General features: G+C 50.3%; 1 protein-coding gene across 3 annotated transcripts; it reads right to left on the bottom strand.

Annotated features, from left to right (window-relative positions):
- Nucleotides 1-1731: 1731 nt before the first annotated feature.
- On the bottom strand, nucleotides 1732-22144 carry PHLDB3 (pleckstrin homology like domain family B member 3). 3 transcript variants are annotated; one of them, XM_077131632.1, is made up of 16 exons: nucleotides 21837-22144; nucleotides 21091-21464; nucleotides 20361-20543; nucleotides 20016-20153; nucleotides 18087-18215; nucleotides 17722-17886; nucleotides 16658-16768; nucleotides 16417-16500; nucleotides 15929-16042; nucleotides 8152-8251; nucleotides 7957-8047; nucleotides 7785-7872; nucleotides 7547-7603; nucleotides 3622-3835; nucleotides 2834-2919; nucleotides 1732-2123 (listed from the first exon to the last, which is right to left on the bottom strand). In XM_077131632.1, the coding sequence occupies exons 2-16, from the start codon at nucleotides 21322-21324 to the stop codon at nucleotides 1989-1991; spliced, it is 1929 nt and encodes a 642-aa protein (XP_076987747.1). In that variant the 5' UTR covers nucleotides 21325-21464; nucleotides 21837-22144; the 3' UTR covers nucleotides 1732-1988. The 3 variants fall into 3 exon arrangements, with proteins under 3 accessions (XP_076987747.1, XP_076987749.1, XP_076987748.1); XM_077131634.1 differs by having other exon boundaries at nucleotides 17722-17883; XM_077131633.1 differs by having other exon boundaries at nucleotides 21091-21339.
- Between the last annotated feature and the right edge of the window lie 409 nt (nucleotides 22145-22553).

The following is a 22553-nucleotide window of genomic DNA, read 5'->3' as shown; positions in this document are numbered from 1 at the left end:
CCCCTGCTGGGACTAGAGAGTCACAGTGGGTACAACAAAGCAGGAGGTGGGGGGGGGGGTGAATGAGGGGAGAAGGTCAAGAGAATCTGCTGTCCTGGGAGGTGGTAGATGGAGGTGGGATCACATGCGGCTTAGCTCCAATTCCCTGGTACATGCTCCATTGTCCCACCTGAGTTTACTTATAAAACACAGGTTCAAAGATAAAACCATTAAAAATCTCAAGATGGTGAGGGAAGAGCATTGCATCCCCAAAGCAGAGCACTACTTCTGAGCACTGGGCCCTGTGGAGCCAGTCCTGGTCAGGAAGAGAAGTTGGGGGATGAGCTGATTCAAGAATTCAGATCTCTAGGCTGTCTCCTTAGTGGAGGCCAAGGGACACCTGAGGTCCCAGAGGGCCTGAGGATTCAGGTGTACACATTTCCAGGTCTCAGGAGCATTATATTTGAATCCTCTAGGGGGGTCCAGGATCCAGGACTGGACACCCAGGGCCTGAGGTGATGGGAACCAAAGAGATCAAATGCCTACATCCAGGGGATTGGGAGGAGGGAAAGTCTTGTCACCAGACAGTAATAATCTGGAGTAATCAGGGCTGTGGGAGTCCAGAAGAGACACCTGATCCAACCCAGGGATCGAGGAGAGCTTCCTGGAGGAGGGGACACCTGAAATGAGACCTAAATGATGAAGAGATGTCAGGCAAAGAGTTCTATAGTCTGCCTGGCTCATGGCTATCCCCCATCCTTAGCATCTCTTTCTCATCAATTATCAAACATTCACTCAACACCTAATTTGCTCTAAGCCCTTTGCTGGGTGCCAAGGATGTAGTGGTGACTGACACAATCCTAGTCCCTGCCTCCTGGCACTCCCAGCCCAGCAGGGGTGTGGGGGGAGACATATTCATAAGTAGCAATGGCCAAGGAGTCATGGCTGTGACGGGAGAGGCCCACATTGAGGGGTCAGGGCCAGATGGGAAGCTTCAGGGGCTGCAGGAGCCCAGAGGCCTGTGACTCAGCCAGGAGAATCAGGGAGGGCTTCTCGGAGAAGGAAACATCTGAGTTCTGACTCAAATGATGAGTAGGAATTGGGTGGAGTGAGGAAAGGGGCCTAAGCAGAGGGAATAGTATGTACAAAGGCACAGAGAGGAAAGGGAAGCAGTGTTTTATTCACTTTCTCTGAGTGAAATGTGGCCCATGGTGCTGGAAATACAGCGGTGACCAGGACAGCCTGACCTTCCCTTAAGGGAGCTCCCAGTCCGGGAAGGGGCTGGGGAACCACAAAGACCCAGTGATCACCCAGGCTCAGGGATGGGGTGAGGGAACCCAGGGCAGGAAGGGAGGGTGCCTGACCCAGCCAAGGGAGTCAGAAAGGATTTCCTGGGGGAGGAGACCTCTGAATTAAGACCCGAAGAAGAATGAGGAGTTTAACTGGCAAAGGGAAGTAAAGGGCAAAGGGAACAATATGTGCAAAAGCCTTGGGGGAGGGAGCCCAGCAATTCCTAGAAATTGCAAATAGCACAGTCAGGCTAAAAAGGGTGGAAGCGGACGGCCCAAAATGAAAAAACAAAATTACCCAAGACTTAAGGGCGCATCTGCCCCCTTCCCCCTCTCCCCGCCATGACCTTAGGGTGGAGACCTCCATTCCTACAGAGGAACCAGTCCTGGGACGCTAAACTCTCAAAGGTACCCATAATTCGGATGTCCTGCCTAGGAGCCAAGGGACAGCAGCAACCCCAGGTTTTCTTTCACGTTTAATCTGGTATCACAGAAGCACCAATAAATAGTTCCTTCCCGCCCCCGCAATCCTCGTGCCCCGTGGAGGGCCCCGGGGGCTGCAGATCCGGGCTGGGAAAAGCACAAATCGCCGCGGCTCAGGCCAGCGGAGCCGCAGCGCGATCACGATTCCCAAGAGAGTTCCAAAGGGGCGGGCCCAGGCGGTCCGGCCGGGCTGCGAGGGCGGAGCCTCCCCGGGAAGTCCCCCGGGGGCGGGGCCGCTCAGGGGGCGTGGTTCTCGTCGGCCGCTGTCACGATGACGTCCATCCAAATTCGCATGGCCTCCGGGCTCGGGGCCACCATGTAGAAAAGGCGCTCGTAGGTTTTGACACAGAACGTCAGGCGGGGGCTGGGGCTCTGGAAAAAGCGCGGGGAGGCCGGGGTTGGTCAAACGAACAGACACCCGCGGCACCCTGGGTTCGAAACCCAGCTTCGCCACTCACAGGCTGCATGGGATTGGGAGCGAGAATTAAGGACAACCTCCTCAGTAAATCTAAGGGGGTGGGTTAGATTGTGCCCACTTTGCAGACGAGCACATTAAAGCTCAGAGAAGAGAAGTCACTTCACAGATACAGTTACACTGCTGGGATTCCAACTTAAGGGCTACAAAGCCCCAGGTGTTTGCTCTCCCCGGCACATTCTAAAAATGGTATCAGCTGCCAACATTTAAATTTCTGGCCCTGGCTTTTATAAAAGTTCTGATTCCTGAATTGTGGGGGCCGGGCAGGGATAAGTATGATACAACACCATGGGACCCATTCCAACCTGGCAACTAAGGGCAGGAGCTGAGTAATGCCAGGCTCCCTCACACACTCCCCAGGCAGCCTGGTTCCTGACCCTGCCCTCCTCCTGCATAGCCTTAGAGTTTGCCAGATTTTTGCTCAAAAAGTTTTGTTCCAAGAAAAGTAACAATGGCTGAGGGCCAAAGCCTGGGGGCTTTAATTTTTGGTCTCTGCAGTGGAGTGACCTGTTGGTCCCTTGCTGTAGGGACTGAGGGTCCCTTCCCAGGAGGAGGTAGAAATGGGATGAGGCTTGACTGCCGGGTCCCCACCCCTGGGGGGCTTCACCTTAAAGGCACTGCGTAAGTGGTCGTAATAAACCTCCTCGATGGCCTGGAAGTAGATGACACCTTTGAGCTTGGTCTCTTCTTTGTCTGGCAGAGGAAGACAAGAGAGAATCAGAGCCAGTGAGAGGGGTGTGTGTGTGTGTGTCTGTGTTGGGGGTCAGTGGGCCCAAGTCCTGAGGCTGGGGTTCGGATGAGGAATGTGGCGACAGGGGTCAAAAGGTCCCTAAAATACTGTGGCTGGGAGGTGAGTGTTAATGTGAAAGATGCAGGTGGAGACAGGGTGTGGGGGTCGACAAGGGTGGGGCCCTGACCGCTCAGTGTCTGAGAGGACACTGGGGAGCTGGAATCCTGGGTCCCTGAGAAGGGAAGGAACCCGCGAGTGGACCAGACCCGCATTTCCCTAGAGAACAAGGACTGAGGGCAATGCTGATTCAGACTCCGAGGTGTCTTAGGCAAATGAGGATGTGGGGAGCCAGAATGGTACAAAACTGTTCTCCGCATTACTCAGGAGGGCTGCGGTTTTGGATTCTGGGTCACTTAACCGAGGGACTAGGGAGTTGCCTCCTGGAGCCTGGCAGCCAGTACTCCTTACTCCTTGGCTGTGGGGAAGGAAGGAGTTAGGGGCCCAAACCCCTGGATCTCGGGGGAAGTTGGGATTGAAGGCCTGGATTCCTGATTCCCGAGGATCGAGGCTCATGGGCCTACGGGAGAAGAGGGCGGGGGACCAGGCCTCTAGATAGGAGTCTCTCAGGCTCCCGGGGACCCCCAAGGTGGCCAGGCTGGGCTTACCCGCGTAGTAGGCCAGGCGGCGGGCCTGACGGTCGAAGCAGAACCAGCGCTTCCTCCAGGTTTTGATGCGGCCGCCCATCTTCACCAGGGGGCCGCGGCAGCAGCCCCCCGACACCCGCACCTGTGGGCAGCTTTCCGGGTTGTGGCCCCATCGTTCCAGGTGCTGCCGGAGATCCAAGACCCGGGGACCTGGAGGACTGGGTGCAGGTGGAGCCTGGGGAGGGAAGAGAGAGGGGCAGCAGACCATGAAAGGGCCTACAGCCTAAACACCCACCACCACCACCACCAAACACACACACACTCAGGGGAGCCCAATCAGGGCAGCTCACGTGTGAGGAGATTGGGCTGCCATGGCCTTTAGACAGTAACATCATAACAGTGAGAATAAGAGTGGCATCAACAGCTACGCTTATTGACTATGACACGCTGCCCAGGGCGTTGTAAGCATCAGCCCCTTGACAATTCACAGTCACCCATGGGATGGGCCCCGTTTTACAGATAGGCAAACTGAGGTATGGCGAGATGAAAAATAATCCACCCAAGATCACACACAGCTTTGGGTGGCAGACTGGGAATTTGCACTAGGTCTTCTTGACCTTACAGCTCATACAGAAATACCAGGAGCATGCCAGAGAAGGGAGGGGCCCCAGGTCAATGTCCCCAAGGTGGAGCTCTTGGTACTGCCTTTGTAAAACGAGGACCAAAAGGTATGATCAATAAATGAGAACGTCGTTTCCATTATTGCTGTTGTTGTGATTATTTTTGGGGTGAAATTTGTGCTTAATCCTGTACTAAGCCCTGTATAGGTATAATGTCTTTGCCCCCTCAAACTTCCCTGGCAGTAGGTATATGTATTCCCATTTTACAAATGTGGAAACCAAGACTCAGAGAGGCTAAGTCATTAGCCCCAAGTCACACAGCTGGAGCTGACCAAGCTGGGACTCACCTGGCAGCATGGCCATCACAGGTGGCCACAAAGGTTAGCAGAGAAGAATTAAGGCAATATAAAAGTGTCTACTGATAACAAAAGCCCCAACCACAGACCCAGTCAGATTGCACCCTTGCTTCCCAAACAATCTCTGCAAAGAATGGGGATTTGTGAGTCCCATGATCATAGTGAGGCTTAGAGCAGAATATCTCAGACAGTGGTCTGCTAACTGGCCCCTGGGGATTCTGTTAAATTGCAGAGTCTGACTCAGCGGGTCTGGGGTGGAGGGGACATTCTAACAAGCTCTAAGGGGACGGTGAAGCTTTGGTCCATGGACCACACTTTGAGTATTGAAGGCTTAGAAAACTAAAGAGAGACCAGAGTATGAAGGGAATGAGAAAAGAGAGATGAGATTCATTGGTTGGAGATGGGAGTGGGGGGACAACGCGGAGAGGAAGTGAGGAGCCAGGGGTCTGCATGGAAGCAGAAGGGACCAAAGCCTGGGCTCTTCTACTGGTCATCTTGCCAAATCCATACGTTATCATCACCACCACCAGGTAGGGGAGCTTCTACCATGTGCCAGCCACCATGCCAATCCATCCATGATCACCTCATTTCTTCTCCAAAACAATCCATGATTGTCCCCATTTAACAGATGAGATAGCCGAGGCTTCTAGAGAGGAAGTGCCCCACCATGGCCACCCAGCTGGAACATGATGGAACCCAATTCAGGGGGAGAGCAGAGACAGGCTGGGGACTCTCAACTCCATCACTCCCCAGCTAAGTCACCACCACGGAACTCCTGCCCCTTCTGTGCCTCTGCTCTGAAAAACAGGGGTTGTCACAGCCCCCTCCTCATAGGGCTATTTAAGGATGAGCTAGCCACTGTCAGGTTCTTCAACTGCAATTCCACTTCTCAGTACGATCCTCAGACACACACCCACACATGTGAACAGGAAGACAGCACGGAGCATAAGGGGTGGGGGGGCCACTGCACAAAAGAAGGGGCTGTTTAATAAATGATGGTGCAGCCACACCATGGAGAACTACAAAGCAGAGATGTTTTATTTTTAATGATGTACAGCTTCTACCTAACACCCTGGAAAGCCCCACTGCCCTTCCTGCTTTTTGTCTCCTTGGCTCTTAACAGCATCTGATATGCTCTTTATTTTACTTATTTATGTTGCTTTTCTGTCCATCTCCCCCACTAAACATCAGCTTCTAGAAGGTAGGGCTTGTTATTTGAGTGTCTGCTTTAACCCCAGGGTCTGGCACATGGTGGGCACTCAATAAATTTTGATGGGAAAGGACAAACTGCTAAGAAAATAAAGAGCGATGTGCAAATAATGTGCCTGTTAATGGGGAAAAAAATAAATTCATAAACGATGGTTCAAGAAGTGCAGTGGAACAGTATGAAAGAGGTTGGAAGGGTGCTCAGTAGATGGAAAGCACCAATGCAGACGTGAGATTATGAAGAAGGGCTCAAGGATGACCTTCACTTCCTCAGTACTGCCATGTTCTTAGGACAAAAGTACATTCATGCTATTAGCTTAGGGAAAAATAAAATTTCAATAAGGATACCTTCAGCTAAATCCAGTGTGAGAAAATCTACAGGATAAATGACTGGATTTTCTTTCACAAAAAAATGGCATTAAAAAAAAAGGAGAGGTGGGAGGGCAGATTCAGAGATTTAAAAAGATTTAAGAGACATTTTAACCAAATACATTGTGTATGCTTTGCTTGGATCCAATAAATTCAAATAAATCAGCTATAAAAAAAGACGTTTGGTGACAATTGGGGAAAAATGACCATAGACAGTATATTAGGATGTGGCAGAATTACCAATAATCTTGTAAAGTAAGAAAATGGAATTTTTGTTAAATTAAAAAAAACACATCTTTTGGAGGTACATAATGAGGTATAGATGAAATTATACGATATCTGGATTTTGTTTTAAAATCTTCCAGTGTGGAATGGAAAGTATGGTGGGATTAGCAAAGCAAGTTGGCAGAAACAGAACAAGATTTGATGCTGATAATTATTCAAGCTGCGTGGAAGGGTATTGGGGGGGTTATTTAAACTATCTATTTGTTCTGCATTTTGTATATACTTGAAAATTTGTATATTAAAATGTTTTTAAAAAAAGAGACAAAAAGAATAAAACAAAACTTAAAAAAAAATTTTTAAGCCCTGGCATGCAGTTGCCCTCATTCTAGTAGTTACTGCTGATATTATCAGCAATTTACAGAAGAGGAAACTGAGGCACAGGTGTGAAGGTAACTGGAGGGCCTGCTGAAGATATAGAAGGGAACAGAAACTGGGTTCTTCTTATTTCCTTTTTCCTTGACAAGCCCAGGACATTTTTCTGTTTCACTGGAGAAGAGGAAAGGGGTGTGACAAGAGAGAGGACATAGGCCCGGGAATGTAAGGGGGGAACAGAGTAAAAAGAGGTGGGAGGATCCTGGAGGTTATTCTTACACATTAAATAGATATCACCTTGTTATTCAAAATGTAATGGAGAGGCTGGATGTAATGGAACCGTCTGAAAATGTAGAGCTGTGTTCCAGTAGCCATGTTTCTTGAAGATGATTATATAATGATATAGCTTTCACAATGTGACTGTGTGATTGTGAAAACCCTGTGTCTGATGCTCCTTTTATCTACCTAATCAACAGACAAGTAAAACATATGGAATAAAAATAAATAAAATGCTAGTGATCAATGAAAGGGAGGGGTAAAGGGTATGGTATGTATGAATTTTTTTCTGTTGTCTTTTTATTTCTTTTTCTGAATTGATGCAAATGTTCTAAGAAATGATCATGACGATGAATATGCAACTATATGATGATATTGTAAATTACCGATTATATATGTAGGACAGAATGATCAAAAGTTAAGAATGTTTGTGCTTGTTTGTTGTTATATTTCTTTTTTAATTTTTTAAATTAATAAAAAAAAAAAAAAGAGGTGGGAGGAGGGTCGGGGAGGGGGACTTACCATGATGGCAGGGATAGCGGGGCCTGAGGGACCTTCTGTGCTCCTTCTCGTCCCTTCCTGTGGGTTTAGAGTGAAGGACTCAAGGAGGAGGCTGACAAGTAAGGTGTGGGGGGAAAATGCACCGGGGCTCCCGGGTATGAAGGAAGACGGCCTGGGGCCCCGAGTCCTGGGTCTGAGGGGTGAGGGGCTGGAGATGGGGGGTCTCTGAGTCCCCAAGGAGAAGGGCCCGGGCTCTCACCCTGGCCTTGAGCAGCCGCTCCCTCTCTGCCACGGCCTGTTGCAGGAGCCTCTCCATGCGGGCGATGTCTGGGTGGAAGGCCCCAGAGCTAGTGGGAGGAGAAGAGATCAGCGCAGGTTGGAGCATCGCCTCCCCCTCCCGGCATCTGCCCACCTTCTCTCTGACGTCTCACCTATTCCCAGGGCCACAGTTCAACAGCTGATAGAGGGCGTGTCTTCCAGAGTCCCCCGCTGCTGGCTGGAGAGCTGAGACCTCCTGGGATCCTGGAAGAGAAGGGACTGGGTTAAGGGTTCCCCTGCCTGAACACCTCCCCTCTTCCCAGCAGGCGTCCTCCAAGGTGGTGATGGGGGCTGGGAGGGGTCCTCACCAGTACAATGGAGGGACAGAGGTCGGGGGGCTCCTCTCTGGCTCGCTCTCTCGCCCCTCCTCCGGGGTAGGCTTCCAGTTCTCTGGAGGCCAATGGAGCCCTGGAAACACACAAGGCCCGCGCACAAGGAAAGATGCTCAGCCTCCATGGTATATCCGAGAAGTGCCACATAAAACCACCCATCTAATTGGTACAGATCAAAATGCCCAAGGTCAACGTGGGTGAGCCCTGAAAACGTGACGCTGAGGGAGAGAAGCCAACCCAAAGGACTACTTATTACATGAGTCCACTTAAATGGAAATGTCCAGAATAAGCAAATCCACACAGACAGGAAGCCACCTGAGAAGGATAAGGGGATTGAGGGATGACAGCTAAGGGGTACAGGGTTTCTCTTTGGGGTACTGAAAATATTCTAAAATTGATTGTGGTGATGGTTGCCCAATTCTGTGAATATACCAAAAAGCCATTTAATTGCACACTTTAAATGGGTGTACTGTATGGTATGGGAATTATATCTCAATAAAGCTGTTTTATATGCATACATAAAAAGCCCACCTGCTTTGGCGGGGACTGAAAAGCCAGACCGTTTCGCACAACGCTGGCGGGGTGTTCTAAGGGAATCCTCAGTAGAGGGCATTTTGGCTCTTTTTTTTTTTTTTTAAATAAAAATGACAAGTACAAAAATCTCTGAGCCTTAATTCCACTTCTGGGAATTGATCCTATGGCTAGAATCATATGCGCACACAATGATCTGAGTTCAGGGTTATTCCCAGCAGAGCTGCCCGTGCTAGTGAAAGCCTGGACCTGCCTGCGAGCCTACGGGAAGGGGGCGAGGTAAATCAGCCACGGATGGGCCTCACCACGGAAAACTCTGGAGCATCAAAAAGGAGAAGGGTGGAGGCAGCATCTCCAAGATAAAAGCAAGATACAGGAAAAGAGGGACGGGGAAAATAGATACATGTAAAAAGACTGAAAGTCTCTGGGAACACACAGAAATTGGTAACCCTGGGTGCACTCTAGAGATGAGCTGGGAGGATGGGAACAAAGTCTTTGCCCTGAATATCCTTCCATCCCGTTCAACATTTGAACCAGAGGGATGTTTGTTGTTGTTGTTTTCTTTTAAATAAATAAACAAGACCGCTAAATGCAACTTGTGTCCCTGGACCAGAATTTTTTTTTTTTTTTTTTGACTAGGCAAGAATATTAGTGGGACAATTGACAAAATAACAATAAAGGTCTCTGGATTTTAATGGTATTGTTTCAAAGATAGTTTCCTGAATTTGATCATCATACTGTGGTTATGAAAGAGAATGTCCTTGACCTAAACAAATACATACAGAAGGGAATCACGGTTCAAAAAAATGTTATTATGGGGAATGGGCCATGGTGGCTCAGCAGGCAGAGTTCTCGCCTGCCATGCCGGTGACCCGGGTTCGATTCCTGGTGCCTGCCCATGCAAAAACAAAATTAATTAATTAAAAAAAGTTATTATATATATGTGCGTATGTCTGGATAGAGTGATAAAGCAAAAATTAAATGTGGTAAAATGTTAACAATTACAGAATATGGGAAGGATATACGGGAGTTTTTTTCTCTATTTTTTACTTTTTCCTGTAAGTCTGAAATTATTCCAAAATAAAAAGTTAGCAAAAAAAAAAAAAAAAGAAAAACATGTTTGAGGGCAGTAAATAAAGAAAACTGAGCTTTTTAAAAAGGAAACACAGCCATAGTTCTGTATGATAATAAAGAATAAAAAAATAACAAATTATATAACTGCAGCATCAATAAGGAAACTTACCACCGGAGATCAAAATTCACCAAATACATTTAATCCATAAATTCATAACGATACTAAAAGGAAAATCTAATTGGTCACTCTGGGTGGTTACTGGAAAACAAGCTTTTTATTTTGAAGGTGGATAAAATGAAACCTTCAAGCATTTTCCCTACCCTTCCTACAAAAACTGTTCCTCTGGGTAGCCAAAAATAGGAGGGTTGGTCCTCTTTGTAGACGTATTTCAATAAATAAATGAGAAGAGTGACAAAATTGGGATTTCATCACTTGTAACTCCTAGCGTATCCATGGATCTAGGTGCTGACAGCACAAAAAGAAAAGCAACAGCCAGAGGCTTCTTGGAAGAGTTGTCAAGATGCTGAACTTGAATCTGATCAAGCTGTGCATCCGACTTTGCAGGAAAGACAGAGGTAGAAGAGGGGGCAATGACCCCCCGGATGCAACCAGCAAACCCAGGACTGCAGGAAGCTCTCGAGAGCTGGTTTCTTCAACAATTAAATTGCAAGGGGACCAAAAGAGAAATGGAGGGGAGGCCCATAGATTAAAGGTGACTTAAAGGAAACACAAACACACAAAGGTAAAACTAAACCACAGTATGTAGCAATAGACCCTTGACAGGACTTTAAAGAAAGGAATGCTATCACTATACAAGTCAGGTTAGCAGTTATTGAGGGGGCATGTGGTGGGCTCCCGCGATAGCTGCCAGTGTTGACAAAGGTGGCAGATACCTGAGGGTTCCTTTATAATAATAAGCTGTGTGTTTTGATGTGATTTTCTCTATTTGGGTTTTTAATAATAAAAAAGTAAAAAATGCTAAAAAATAATAGCAGCTGATGCTTATCAAGTGCTCATTATGTGCCTAACATTTAATGAGCACTTGGTTACTGAAGGATCCTGGAATCCTGGGAGTTGGGAGAAACATGACCTCCACTTCAGAGAGGAGACCAAGTCCCACGTCCCTGTGCCTCCTTCCCTTCACTCCTTCCTTCCTTCAGTTCATATTCCCAGCACTTCTTAGCAGGGAGCCTCAGACACTGGCTCTGAGAGTGGACAAGAAAGACCAAGCCTTGTGTGCACGGTGCTTAACGTTGTAGGAACTGAATATGCCATTATACAAATAAACACAGAAGCAGGAATTGCCATGCTTGAAGAGAATACGGTGCTATAAAGAGGAGCACCTTCCAACTGGAAGACCAGAGACAGCCAAAGACGCAAAGGATGAGGACTGGCCAGGGGATGGCTGAGGGGGAGAGTGTTTCAGCAAGTGCAAAGGTCCTGAGGCAGAAACAAATTGACAGCTCATTGGGGAGGCTGGTGCGACTGAGAAGAGTGAGTGGGAGAGTTGTGGTGGGATGTGGGCAGGACCCAGCTCATGTAGGGACTCGCAGACCATGGCAGGGAGGGCTGGATCAGGGTGCAGGGAGGGCACTGAAGGCTTTTCGGGATAGGGTTTGGAGTAGGAAGCATAAAGATTGCTCTGGCTGTTGAGTGGTGAATAGACAATTGGGAGACAAAAACTTAAGATGGTGCAGAGTCACACACAGAGATGAAGTGAGGTGAGAGGAACGAGGGTGACAACAATTGTAATGATACTAATCACTGTAATTATAATCAAAGTAAGAGCAGCTCCCATTTGCTGAGCACTGATGTGCCAGGCACTGTACTAAGCACTTCACTGTGCAGCCAAGGAAACTGAGGCACAGAGAGGTGGAGTATCTAAGGACACCCAGGTAGGAAGTGCCCAGACAGGTATTTGAACCCAAGCAGGCTGACTCCAGACATGGTGCTCTTGGGTGTCACGTAACACTGGAAAGAAGGGGTGGAATTTGAGAGGGATTTAAGAGGAATTGGAGGGGGAGGGAAGGAGAGAGGAAGGCAGGCAAGGAGAAGTAATATGTTAATTCAGACAATCATTTATCCACTTCCTAACAGCTTCCCTGGCTGAGTCAATAAAAACTCCCTGGACTCTTTCTGTGCCCTGGGGTCCCTTGATACTATCTGGGATTCTGAAGGACTCCTGGGAAACCCCCGTCTTCTGAAAAGCTCTAGCCAAGGGAAGGGCAGACCTGGGTTCAAATCCCAGCTCTGCCATGCACTGGATGTGTGACTTGGGCAGGCTGTTTCCTTCCCTCCCAGGCTAGGTCTCCCCTCTGTAAAAGGGGCAGCATTCCACACCTGTCCTAGGGTTCTTACAAGAACCTCCTGCAAAGGACATGGGCGAGTCCCTGGCACAGGAACAAACCCTGGGGCCAGTGTCTGGCCCCCCAGGTGATGAGACCCACAATGGCGGGGACTTAGAAGGCTCGTTTCTAATAGGAGCCAATAACTCATCATTGCTCCATAGGAACAGATGCAGCTTCCCATCAGGTACCTTCGCCACACCATTTACCAAGAAGGCTCATTTTTACAGTAAATTGTGTTGCCTGGGAACACAGCTGCACTCCACCTTTATCAGGTTTCTGGGGGAATGAGCTAGAAAGTTAACCCAACCTGAGTTTCTCATACTGAAGAAGGCGTGCTGGTAATTCTTTACCCGAATGGAGATAATAATAAGACCTACTTTTGGGGGTTCTGAGCAAAAAGCAAGATTCTACATAGTAGGCTGAAATCATGTGAAATTGCCAGTGTTTTCATGGTTTTTCACCTCCAAATAATGGCCATTTCATATGGTTCAATCTGATAAAAAGGCTTAGAATAGACTTAGTCTATATTAAGCTCTTAAAGATGATTATGAATATATAATGCTATTGATATTAATAATTAATAAATGTTATACATTGCATATTACATTATATGATGTATTATTGATATTATTATATTATAGTGCCAACATTTGAATATAAAATTGATAAGAATGTTTATTATTGTTATCATTAATATTGGGTGTGCAAAGACACACACACATGGATATTCACAACAGCATTGCTTAAAATGCAAAAACCTCAACTACATCCACAGAGGGCTGGCTCAATGCCCACGAGAGAATAGGGCACCGTAAAGAAGCCAGAGGGTCAGAGGTCAGGCTCTGAAAACAGACCACCCGGGATCAAACCCGCTCTGCTCCTTACTAGCTGGTTAAGTAATTTAACTTTTCTGCCTCACTTTCTTCACCTAGAAAATGGAGAGAGTAGAACCTACTTTGCCAAGTTATGACAAAAACTAACAGTAGATCTAGATAAACCATTTCTATCATTACCTGGTACCCTCTAAGGACTCAATAAATATCTTTGCTCTTATTATTACCCAATTTGATATTATAGGGCCATTAAAATGAGGCAAGTGGTGGGGGGTATTTTCTGCATGATTTTTCTATGAACCTACAACTTCTCTAATAAAAACAATTACTTTATAAAAAAAACCGAGGCAGCTATAAATATATCCATAGAAAACCCTTGCCATGATACATAGTGTCAAGTTTTTAAAAAGCCAATGGTAGCAAATACATGCATGTTTGCAAAAGAAAAGTTTGCATGATAAAATGACCATCGGTTTCTAAGTGTTTACCTCATATCTATACAACTGAAACACAATTCTTTCCATCTGATATACCCCCTAGCTTAGGCACAGCATGTGACTTCATTTTTTAAATGCCTCACTTTAGAGGCATTTCCTGAAAAAAATGTCTAAAATAGTCCCATTCACCAGCACTTTCCATCCCCTTATCCTACTTTATGTTTTTCTACAAAGCACTGATCACTGCCTGATATACTTTATATTTATTGTGGGTTGTCTCCTGACTAACCTATCCACACTGAATTTACTTCCAGACATCCAGCCAAAACGCCTCACTTAACTTTTGTAAAAAGGCTTGGCCCCGATATCAATTGGATAATGATTCTCATTGGCCTGAGGATGGGACTTTCAATTTTAATATCCTTACGAACCTCCACAACTTTTGCCAGAGGAACGACAAATGGGCCCAAATTCCTTATGTCCAGGCTTTTTTCCTTCTGCGCTCCCGCCCTTCCCTTTGTACCTCCTGCTCTACAGCTCAGGTTCTCCTAGCCAAGGAAACTCCCAAATCCCCACTTCTCTCCAAAGAAAATTCCTCCTTTTCTGACCCCCTCGATTCATCTTCCTTTGAGGTGACCAGGGCCACGACGGCATCTTGTGAAACTAACCTCCTCTCCCTCGCTCTACCCTCCCCTCCCTCCAGCAGCGCTCCAGTCACCATCTTCCCTTTCCCTCCCCACTTCTGCTTCAGCGACATCTCAGTCGCCATCTTCTCCTTCTGTTCCGGTATGTCCCAGCCGCCATCTTGCCCTCCTCTCTCCCCTTCCGCACCGGCAGCACTCCCGCCGCCATCTTGCCTTTGTCTTCCTCCTCCACCGGTGGAGCTCCAGCCGCCATCTTACCCCCCTCTTCCTACCCCTGCTCCAGCAGCATTGCAACCACCATCCTATCCTTCCCTTCCTCCTTCTACTCCAAAGGCTCTCCCATTACCGGCATGCCCCCCACCCCCCGCTTCAGCTCTTTTGCCACCAGCTAGTTCCTCGCTACCCTCACCCGTAAGCTCCTATACCGGCTCAAAAAGTACTTTACTCTGTCCCCTCCGGGAGGTTGCAGGACCTGAAGGATTAATTCGGGTACACACTCCCTTCTCTCTGGCCGATCTTTCACACATTGAAAAATGATTGGGCTCCTTCTCCAACGATCCAACTACCTATACTAAAGAGTTCCAGTATCTAGCTAATGCTTACGACCTCACTTGGCATGACATTCATGTAATCTGCTCTTCTTCCCTCACTACAGATGAAATGGGCCGCATTTTCAATGCAGCCAGGGCCCATGCCAACCAGGTGCATATAACTGACCACACCATGCCGGTAGGGGCCGAGGCAGTGCCAGACCAGGAGCCAGGGTGGGAATATCAGGTTGACACTCCAGCGGGGAGAAACGGGCAGACTAGACGGTACGAAATGCTTACATGCCTCATAGCCGGCATGCAGAAAGCTTCACATAAAGTAGTAAACTTCCATAAGCTAAGGGAAATTACCCACAGTCCTGATGAAAACCCGGCCGCTTTTCTACACCGGCTCACAAACGCCCTCTCCCAATATACCCGCCTAGACCCCGACTCAGAGGCTGTGTCGCCCCTCCCAGCCTGACTTCCAGAACTAATGAACTGCCCCTTCCAGACGTCACCTGACCTCCATCCTTAAAAGCTGCCTGTGCCAAAGCCCGCATGCACACTCACCTCCCTCCATCTTGGGTTTGGTGAGTTCTGCCCGGGAGCGCAGAAATAACCCCTCCTCACTTTAAATTTCCTGGTCTACCTTTCTTCTTTCTCAGCCTTTCGCCTCCTAAACCTTTCAGTTAGTGTTTGGTTCTCCTCAATAGACTGTAAGCTCCACAAAAGCAGGTTGTTTTGTTCACAGCTGTATCCCCAGTGCCAAAAAGGAATAGTACATAATCATGTTTCGTACACACTCAATAAATATTTGTGGAATAAAAAAAAAAAAGAGGGCCACGGTGGCTCAGCAGGCAGAGTTCTTGCCTGCCATGCTGGAGACCTGGGTTCGTTTCCCGGTGCCTGCCCATGCAGACAAACAAACAAACAAAAAAATGATAGTAGCGACCCATTCCATTAATGTTTTAGCCCATTAATAAAGTGGGAGCCCCAGTTTTAAGGAGACTGAAGAAACCAGCAGCTGCACTGCTTCTGGGGAAGGGTGGGGTCTAAGGGACAATGAGGGTGGAACAGGGAACTTTCTTATCAATATACTCAGTTTGAGCCCTTTTAAAACATATTCCTGGGGACACACACTCCCATTTCACTTAAGGAGAGGCGAGGAGATAAGAGGAAGAAAGAAAACCACAAATAAACCTGGAGCCTGGAGAAAGATATTCCTGATCAACCCCACCCCCACCCGACACCCCCACAGCAGAGAAAGCCATGGAGAAACCTGGCAGGGGCCTCTGATCTCAGCCCGTCCCTACTGACCGAAACACATGGGAAAACAGAGGCCGTGGGAAAGCCACCTGCAGGGAGCTGTGAACGGAGAAGAGGCAGGAAGAGGTAGAGGTGGCAGTGGTGTGGGCGGTGGGGTCCTGGAGCACCAGCAACTGGCGGTCTGTCTTCTGGGTGAACAGTAGCTGCAGAAGACGGGGTGAAGGTTACTGGGAGCCGGAAGAATCACAGAGGCTGCTTTAGTTCTGGCCTCCTGTGCCAGCCCACTTCTCCGATGGAGAAACAAAGGCTCAAAGTTCCCAAGGAGAGCTGGAAGGTGATCCATAATGTCCAGTCTCCCAGCATGAGCTAAGCCTGTGAGCGGAGACTATTGGCTCCCTGAGGACCAGGGGCTGGGGCCTGAGCACCCTGGGAGCAAGGAGTCTGGGGCCCAGACTCCTGGGTTTGCGGGAGAAAGGGGTTGGGGGCTAGATTCCTGGGCCTGAGGGAGGAGGGGGCTCAGGTTTCAATCTTTTGGGTGTAACGGAGGAAGAGCTGACAGATGCATGACTCCCCGTACCTTAGTGAGGGCCTGGCTGGGCTCTGAGACGTCTCCACCAGGGGTTCCTTGAAGGCAGTTAAGCTCTAGCAGTCGGCTCCTTTCCTAGAAAAGGGCAAGGTGCCATGGTCTACCATATTGCATCAGGTGCCTTCCCAGCAGCTCTCCCCAATGCCGGAGACATCTGGGGCACAGGGAGGTGGTGGGATGCCCCCGCAGGAAGGAAGGAAGATGGAAAGACCAGGTCTCTGGGGAAACACACCTGAGTCAGGGCCTGCAGGGCCTCCTCCTTCTTCAGCCGCAGCCCCCGGCTCTCAGCAGCCATCTGCTCCCCCAGAGACTTGAGCTGCTCCTCCAAGACCTGGATCCGGCGCTGCAGGGCACCCCCCAATGCCCTGGTTACCCACTCAGCTACCCCAGGGCCCCCCACTGGCTCCCCAGACCCACTTTCCCACAGAACCAGGTCCTCCTCGAGGGTCTCTCACAGAGACTCTGGGATCTGTGTACCAGGGAGCAAGGACTCAGTTGAGCTTCCCTTTTGGGGGCCCAGAAGAGACCTGGGGAGGGGAAGGCATGGAAGATTCACTATACAGACAGACACCAAGGGAGACAGACAGAGAAACAGAGACCCAGAAAGAGTCACTGAGAACAGAGACAGAGAGAGAGGGACAGAGACACCACCCAGAAAGATATGGAGAACAGCAACCGAGACAGACCCTGAAAAACAGAGATGCAGAAAAAGGAGACAAAAAGACAGAAATAGACCAGAGCCAGACAGAAACTGTCTGAGACAGAGGAAGGGAATGGAGAGTGCCACTGGAAAAAGATCCAGAAATAGAGGTGGATAACAGCTTTCTAATCCAATAACTTGCATTAAATACAAACGTATTGCTTTTTCCCACAGGACTTATCAGATCCTTGAAAGTGAAAGCTCCCAGAAGGGACTAACAGGAGCATCTTTTTAGACTAGGGGTTGAGAAGCCTATTGGGTAGTGGAGAAACCTGAGAAGATTAAAATCCTGGCTCTGCCACTTACAAACAATGTGATCTTGGTAAAGATTATTGGAGCACCTTAGGCCTGAGTTTCTTCATTTAATGAACAGAAAGAATGAAAGGACTTTTCTCATAGGATTGTTGCAAGCATTCAATGAGTCAGTACACAAGAAATGCTTTGGATAGTGCCTGGCATGTAGAAAACATTCAGTGACCATCAGCTATTATTTCATTACTCTGATGCACACAGCACAGGCAGGAAATGTGGACAAAGTCTCAGACCCGGAGCAGAGGGGGCAGTGAGGGTGGCAGGGCTAGCCTGGCCTGGCTCACCTTGTGCTGTGCCACGCTGGCCTGGAGCTCCTGGACCTTGGGGTCCAGCACCTGGGCCTCAGGGCCGTCCCGGTCCTCCTCTTCCCGCCTGGTTTCCTGCTCCAGTTGTTGGAATTCCAGGTCCTCGTAGGCCCGCTGGGCCACATCCAGCTGTTCCCGCATCTGCTGAGTAGAGCAGACAAGGGCTGGAGGCTTGGATCCCTAGGGCCTGGGGAATATAGGGACTGGGGGCCTGAACGCCTGGTTCCTGATGGAGGAGGGGGCTGGGGACCAGATTCCCAAGTCTGAGGGAGGACAGAGCTGGGGACCTGGCCATCTGGTCCGGGTGAGGAGGAGGCTGGACATTGTGCCCGAGGGGCCCTCACCTCCTGTACCCTCTGCAGAAGCTGCACGTGCTGGTCCTCTGGCTGTGAGCTGAGCTGTTCCTGGGCCTCCCGGAGTCTCTGGCGAAGACCCTCCACACGGTCCCGCTCCTGGGTCAGCCGCCTCTGCTCCTGAAAGGACACGCCATACTCTCAGCTTTGGCCTGACCACGCGCGGAGAAAGAGAGGCCAGCAAGGGCCAGGACTGCCAGACCTCAGATCCCTCTCTGGGGTGACAGCTCCCTGAGGGCAGGGACCTTGTCTGTCTGGTTTGCTTCTGTACCTGTCTGCCTAGAGTGGGGGCAACATAGACAGTTGAATGAAGGAATGAATGTAAAGACACATCCATGCTGGGTGATACTGGGGACCCCAAGGTGGGCCGGGTGCAAGCCCTGCCTTCCACGTGGGGATACAGCAGGTCACAGCCTACGGCAACCAGGGCAGTGAGACAAGAGGCTGTGGGAACCAAGAGGAAGGACAATTTCTCCTGGTGTAAGCCAAGGCTTCCAGGAGGTGTGGATCTGAAGTGAACTTAAAAAGTCAGGGAGCCCTTGGACCTGAGGAGGCTGAGAGGGTGAGGGGCATTTGGGGCAGAGGGAATAGCATGGTGCAAATGCATGAAGGATGAAACAGAAAGTTAGGGAGAGAAACTCTGGTCAGGAGGAGGATATAGTGATGGAAAGAGATGGGGAGCATGACGGGACATAACAGTGGAAGGAGGAAGGGGCTGGTGCCCTGGACTCCTGGGTCTTGGGAAGGAAGGAATATTCAGGAGACAGGACATATAGGTCTATACCTCAGGAGATAAATCAGAGTTGGAAGAAATATAGGTTCCTTGAGGGTAAAAGAGGGCCCACAATCCAGCCCCGGGAAATCTTATTAGATGCAGATAAAGAGAAAGACTGGGATTGAATTAGAAAGTCACCATTTTCCAACCTATAAGGAAATAATCCAAGCAATGGCCACCAATGGATATTAAGAGCTTTAGGTAAGAGATCATAAAAAAGGAATCAGGGTGATCTCACAGGGGTTTGGCAACTGGATGTGATGTCCCTCTGACAGAGTCTACAAAAAGCTCTAAAGCCAGTCTGAATCTGGTGAAGCGTCTATCTCTAACCTCCTATCTTCAGGAAACACTGGTAATAGAGGAACACGTTAAATGAAACCATAGAGATGCAAACAGCCAAATACCAGCTGCGGAATAGAAAACTTGTTTTCTCCAAGTTTTCTTAGAGAATAATAATAAATAGTATAGGAATAGAAAAGTAGGAAGGACCCATTAGAGATGGGTCCAACAACACCCATGCAACATATCACACAATTACAATTGTACCAGCCCTCTGGGGACTTGATTCAAACTTGAATAGCTAATTACCTCAAGAGCCCTTTGGGGACTTGATTAAATAAACCAAGTGTCAATGGCATTTTTGAGACAGTCTCAGAAACATGAAAACCAAATAGATATGAAATGATATTCAGAGCTAATTACCTCTTTAGGCATAATAACATGATAGCTATGTTTTGTTTTTTAAGGCATTCTGATCTGCAAACCATAAGTGCTGAAGTATTCACAGACAGATGATATGATACCTGGAACAGCCTTCAAAAACTTGAGACAGGGAAGCAAATTAGGGGGAATACAAGAATGGAAGCTTGATCACTGTTCCTGCAGATTCTATTTCTGAGAGTTTGCATTTTTGTGGGCTTGAAGTTTTCCATAATGTGACAATTTTAATGAGCAAGAGAAAGAAGCAAAGGCAGAGGTCCCATTGAATCAGTTCCAAAAGATAGGGAGGGAGGAGAAAACCAGAAGAATATGCCTCTTGTCCTCTCTGGAGCCCATGTATCCCCAGCATTTGGAGAATGGGGATAACCAGGGCCCCTAGGTCACCCCTGAATATAGGACATGAAGACCCAGTGAGACAAACCGACCTGTTCCCGCTGCTCCTGGCCGCCCTGCTCGGCGTCCACCTGCTGCCCCAGCAGTGCCCGGAGCTGCTCCTCTTCCCGCCGAACGGCCACTCGCTCACCAGCCAGTTCACCCCGCAGCAGGGCCACCTCCACCTCTATCTGCAAAGAGAACGCAAGGGCCCAGATGCTTGGGTCGACTCTTGAATGTGAGGGAGAAGGGGGCTGGGGCTGGACACCTGGATTGGGAGGGAAGATGGGGCTGAGGCCTTAGAATCCCATCTTGAAGGAAGGAGGAGCTGGGAGCCTGGCCTTGCGGGTTCCCTGGGAGTTGGGGCCAACCCCCCCCCCCCAAGGGGGCAGCCTCACCTCGATCCTCAGCTCCTTCCTCTGGCGCTGGAGTTCCTTCACCCGCTGCTCCATCAGGGCTACGCGAGTCAGTGCCTCCAGTTGCTGCCCTCGAAGCCGCCGCGCCGCCCCTCGGACCCCTTCCCCAGAAGGGATGGATGCGGGAGGCGTGGCCGGGTTGGGTGCAGCAGGCGGGGCCTCGGACTGAGGAGTGGGGGGGGGAGAGGGAGTACTCTAACGAGCGGCTCGCCCCTGCAGGCACTAACCAGCTACCCCTCCCCTTACCCGCTTCAGGGGCTCTGAGTCTGCGCGACTCGATTCACCTTAAACATTCTGTCTCAGGCTCGGGGTCCGGGTTGGGGGGAGGGGGAAGGTCCGGGGACCACCCGACTCCAGGAGGCTCGGGGGCTCGCCTTCCCGGGAGGGGGAACGAGACGGGCAGCCTCGTTCAAGATGCTTATTTCTCTCTATCCAAGTTCCATTCTCTCTGGGCCTCTCTTTTCTGGGTCTTTGTCTCTCAGCGTCCAGGTCTCCGGGTGTCTATCTCCAGTTTCTCTATACCCCGTCTCCGCGTCTCTTCCACTCTGACTCTGAGTCTCTAAGGCTCCATGTAGTCTCTCGGCATTCTCTGGGTCTCTATTTGTTTTCTCTAAACCTGTCTCTCTGAGTCTCTGGGTCCTCTTTGGGTCTGTCTCTGTGGGTCTTTGTCCCTCGGGTTCTCCCCGTGGCTCTCGCCCTCCCAGCTCCTCACCACATCGCGGCTGCTCTCGGTGCTGCTACCTTCTCCCACTTCTTCCTCTTCCTCCGGCTCCTGCTCCGTTCCTTGGCCGCTCGGAAGCTCCGCCCGGGCCTCGGGAGCCTTCTGCTCGCGGGGCTGCTCGGATGGCTCCTGGAGCCGCGCGGTTCCTTGGGGCCTGGCCTCCGCGTCGCGCTCCGGGACCGGGGGCAGCGGAGTCCCCTTCTCGGGGCTGCTCGGCGTCCCCATGGCCGCTTCGAGCTCCTGCGGGATGGGCGGAGCCTGGAGTTCCGGGGGCGGGGCCTAACCGCGTCGGGGCGGAGCCTCAGAGTTTGAGCTCTGCGCCCGACAGCCGCGGACTGTGAAGAGGGTTATCCAGGAGGCGGAGCCTAGGAGTTCAAAAGATAGGATCGGCACCGCCCGGGGGCGTGGCCTGAACTTTCCAAGGGCTGGGCTTCCTGGCTCCGAGGGAGCCAAGCCCCCCGAGGAGGGATCGGAATTTGAGTCCCAGGTCCTGGTACGCCCTCTACTGGCCTCTGCGACTCCGCCTTTCCCTTCTATCCAGCTACCCGGCCTTTTACCCTCCCAGCAGCCCCCCAAATCCCCTGGACTACTTTAGAACGACCCCATCCCCTTCTCCCTCGGGGATCAGGAGTCCAGGTTCCCGCCGCCTCCTCTCTTGAACCCCAAACCCTCCACCTTGGAGCCCCGTAGTCTTGGCCCCAACCTCCCTGCGTAGGGGTGCAGCGCCCTACACTCACCTGGGACCCAGGAGTCCAAGCTCCCACTACCCGCCTCTCTGGACAAAAACCAGGAGTCTGAGTTCTCTGCTCCTCCCGACGACCAGATTCCCGAACTCCAGTCCCCTCCTCCGCGCAGACCCAAGACGCGGAGCCTCGAGCCCCCTTCTTCTCCGCAACCCCGGCCCCCTCACCAGCTCAGGCTTCGGGGCGCTCTCTCAGCGCTCTGGGCGCTGCCGCTTCTGCCTGCGAGACAGGTGTCTGGGGAATGGGGAGGAGGAGAGAGGCCGCCCGGTCCCCCTCCCCAGGAGGCCGGAAGTGGAGGGGGTATGACAACAGGTCCGACAGCTCCCAAGGGAGGCGAGGCCACCAGCTTGCCCCGCCCGCGGCCGCGGCATCCGGCCATCCCGGCCCCACCGGTCCCACCCTCGGCGAACACAGCATCCCGACCCCCCACTCTGTTCCCGACGCCCCATTCCTGCACCCCGAGTGACAGGCGTTTTGGCCGCCTCTGATACCCGGACCCTGGGAGCCCAGAGACGAAAAGGGAAATGGAGATGGGGAGCTCTCACCTCTGGGCTTCAACTGATTTGGGAGATTGGGCAAGGGGAGGGGGATGCCCTGGGCTGAGGCAGAATCCGCCCAGAGGGGGGTAGGGGAAAATGTGCCCCCCCCCCCCCATACACTTTGCTTTGGGGCAGAGACATAGGTTAAAGGTTTCAGCCAGACCTTTCCTCT

The sequence above is a fragment of the Tamandua tetradactyla genome, chromosome 16 (genome assembly GCF_023851605.1).
Source record: "Tamandua tetradactyla isolate mTamTet1 chromosome 16, mTamTet1.pri, whole genome shotgun sequence".
In the NCBI taxonomy this organism is placed as follows: domain Eukaryota; kingdom Metazoa; phylum Chordata; class Mammalia; order Pilosa; family Myrmecophagidae; genus Tamandua; species Tamandua tetradactyla.
Note: the sequence above shows the minus strand (reverse complement) of the source record. Positions and strands in the feature narration are given on the sequence as shown.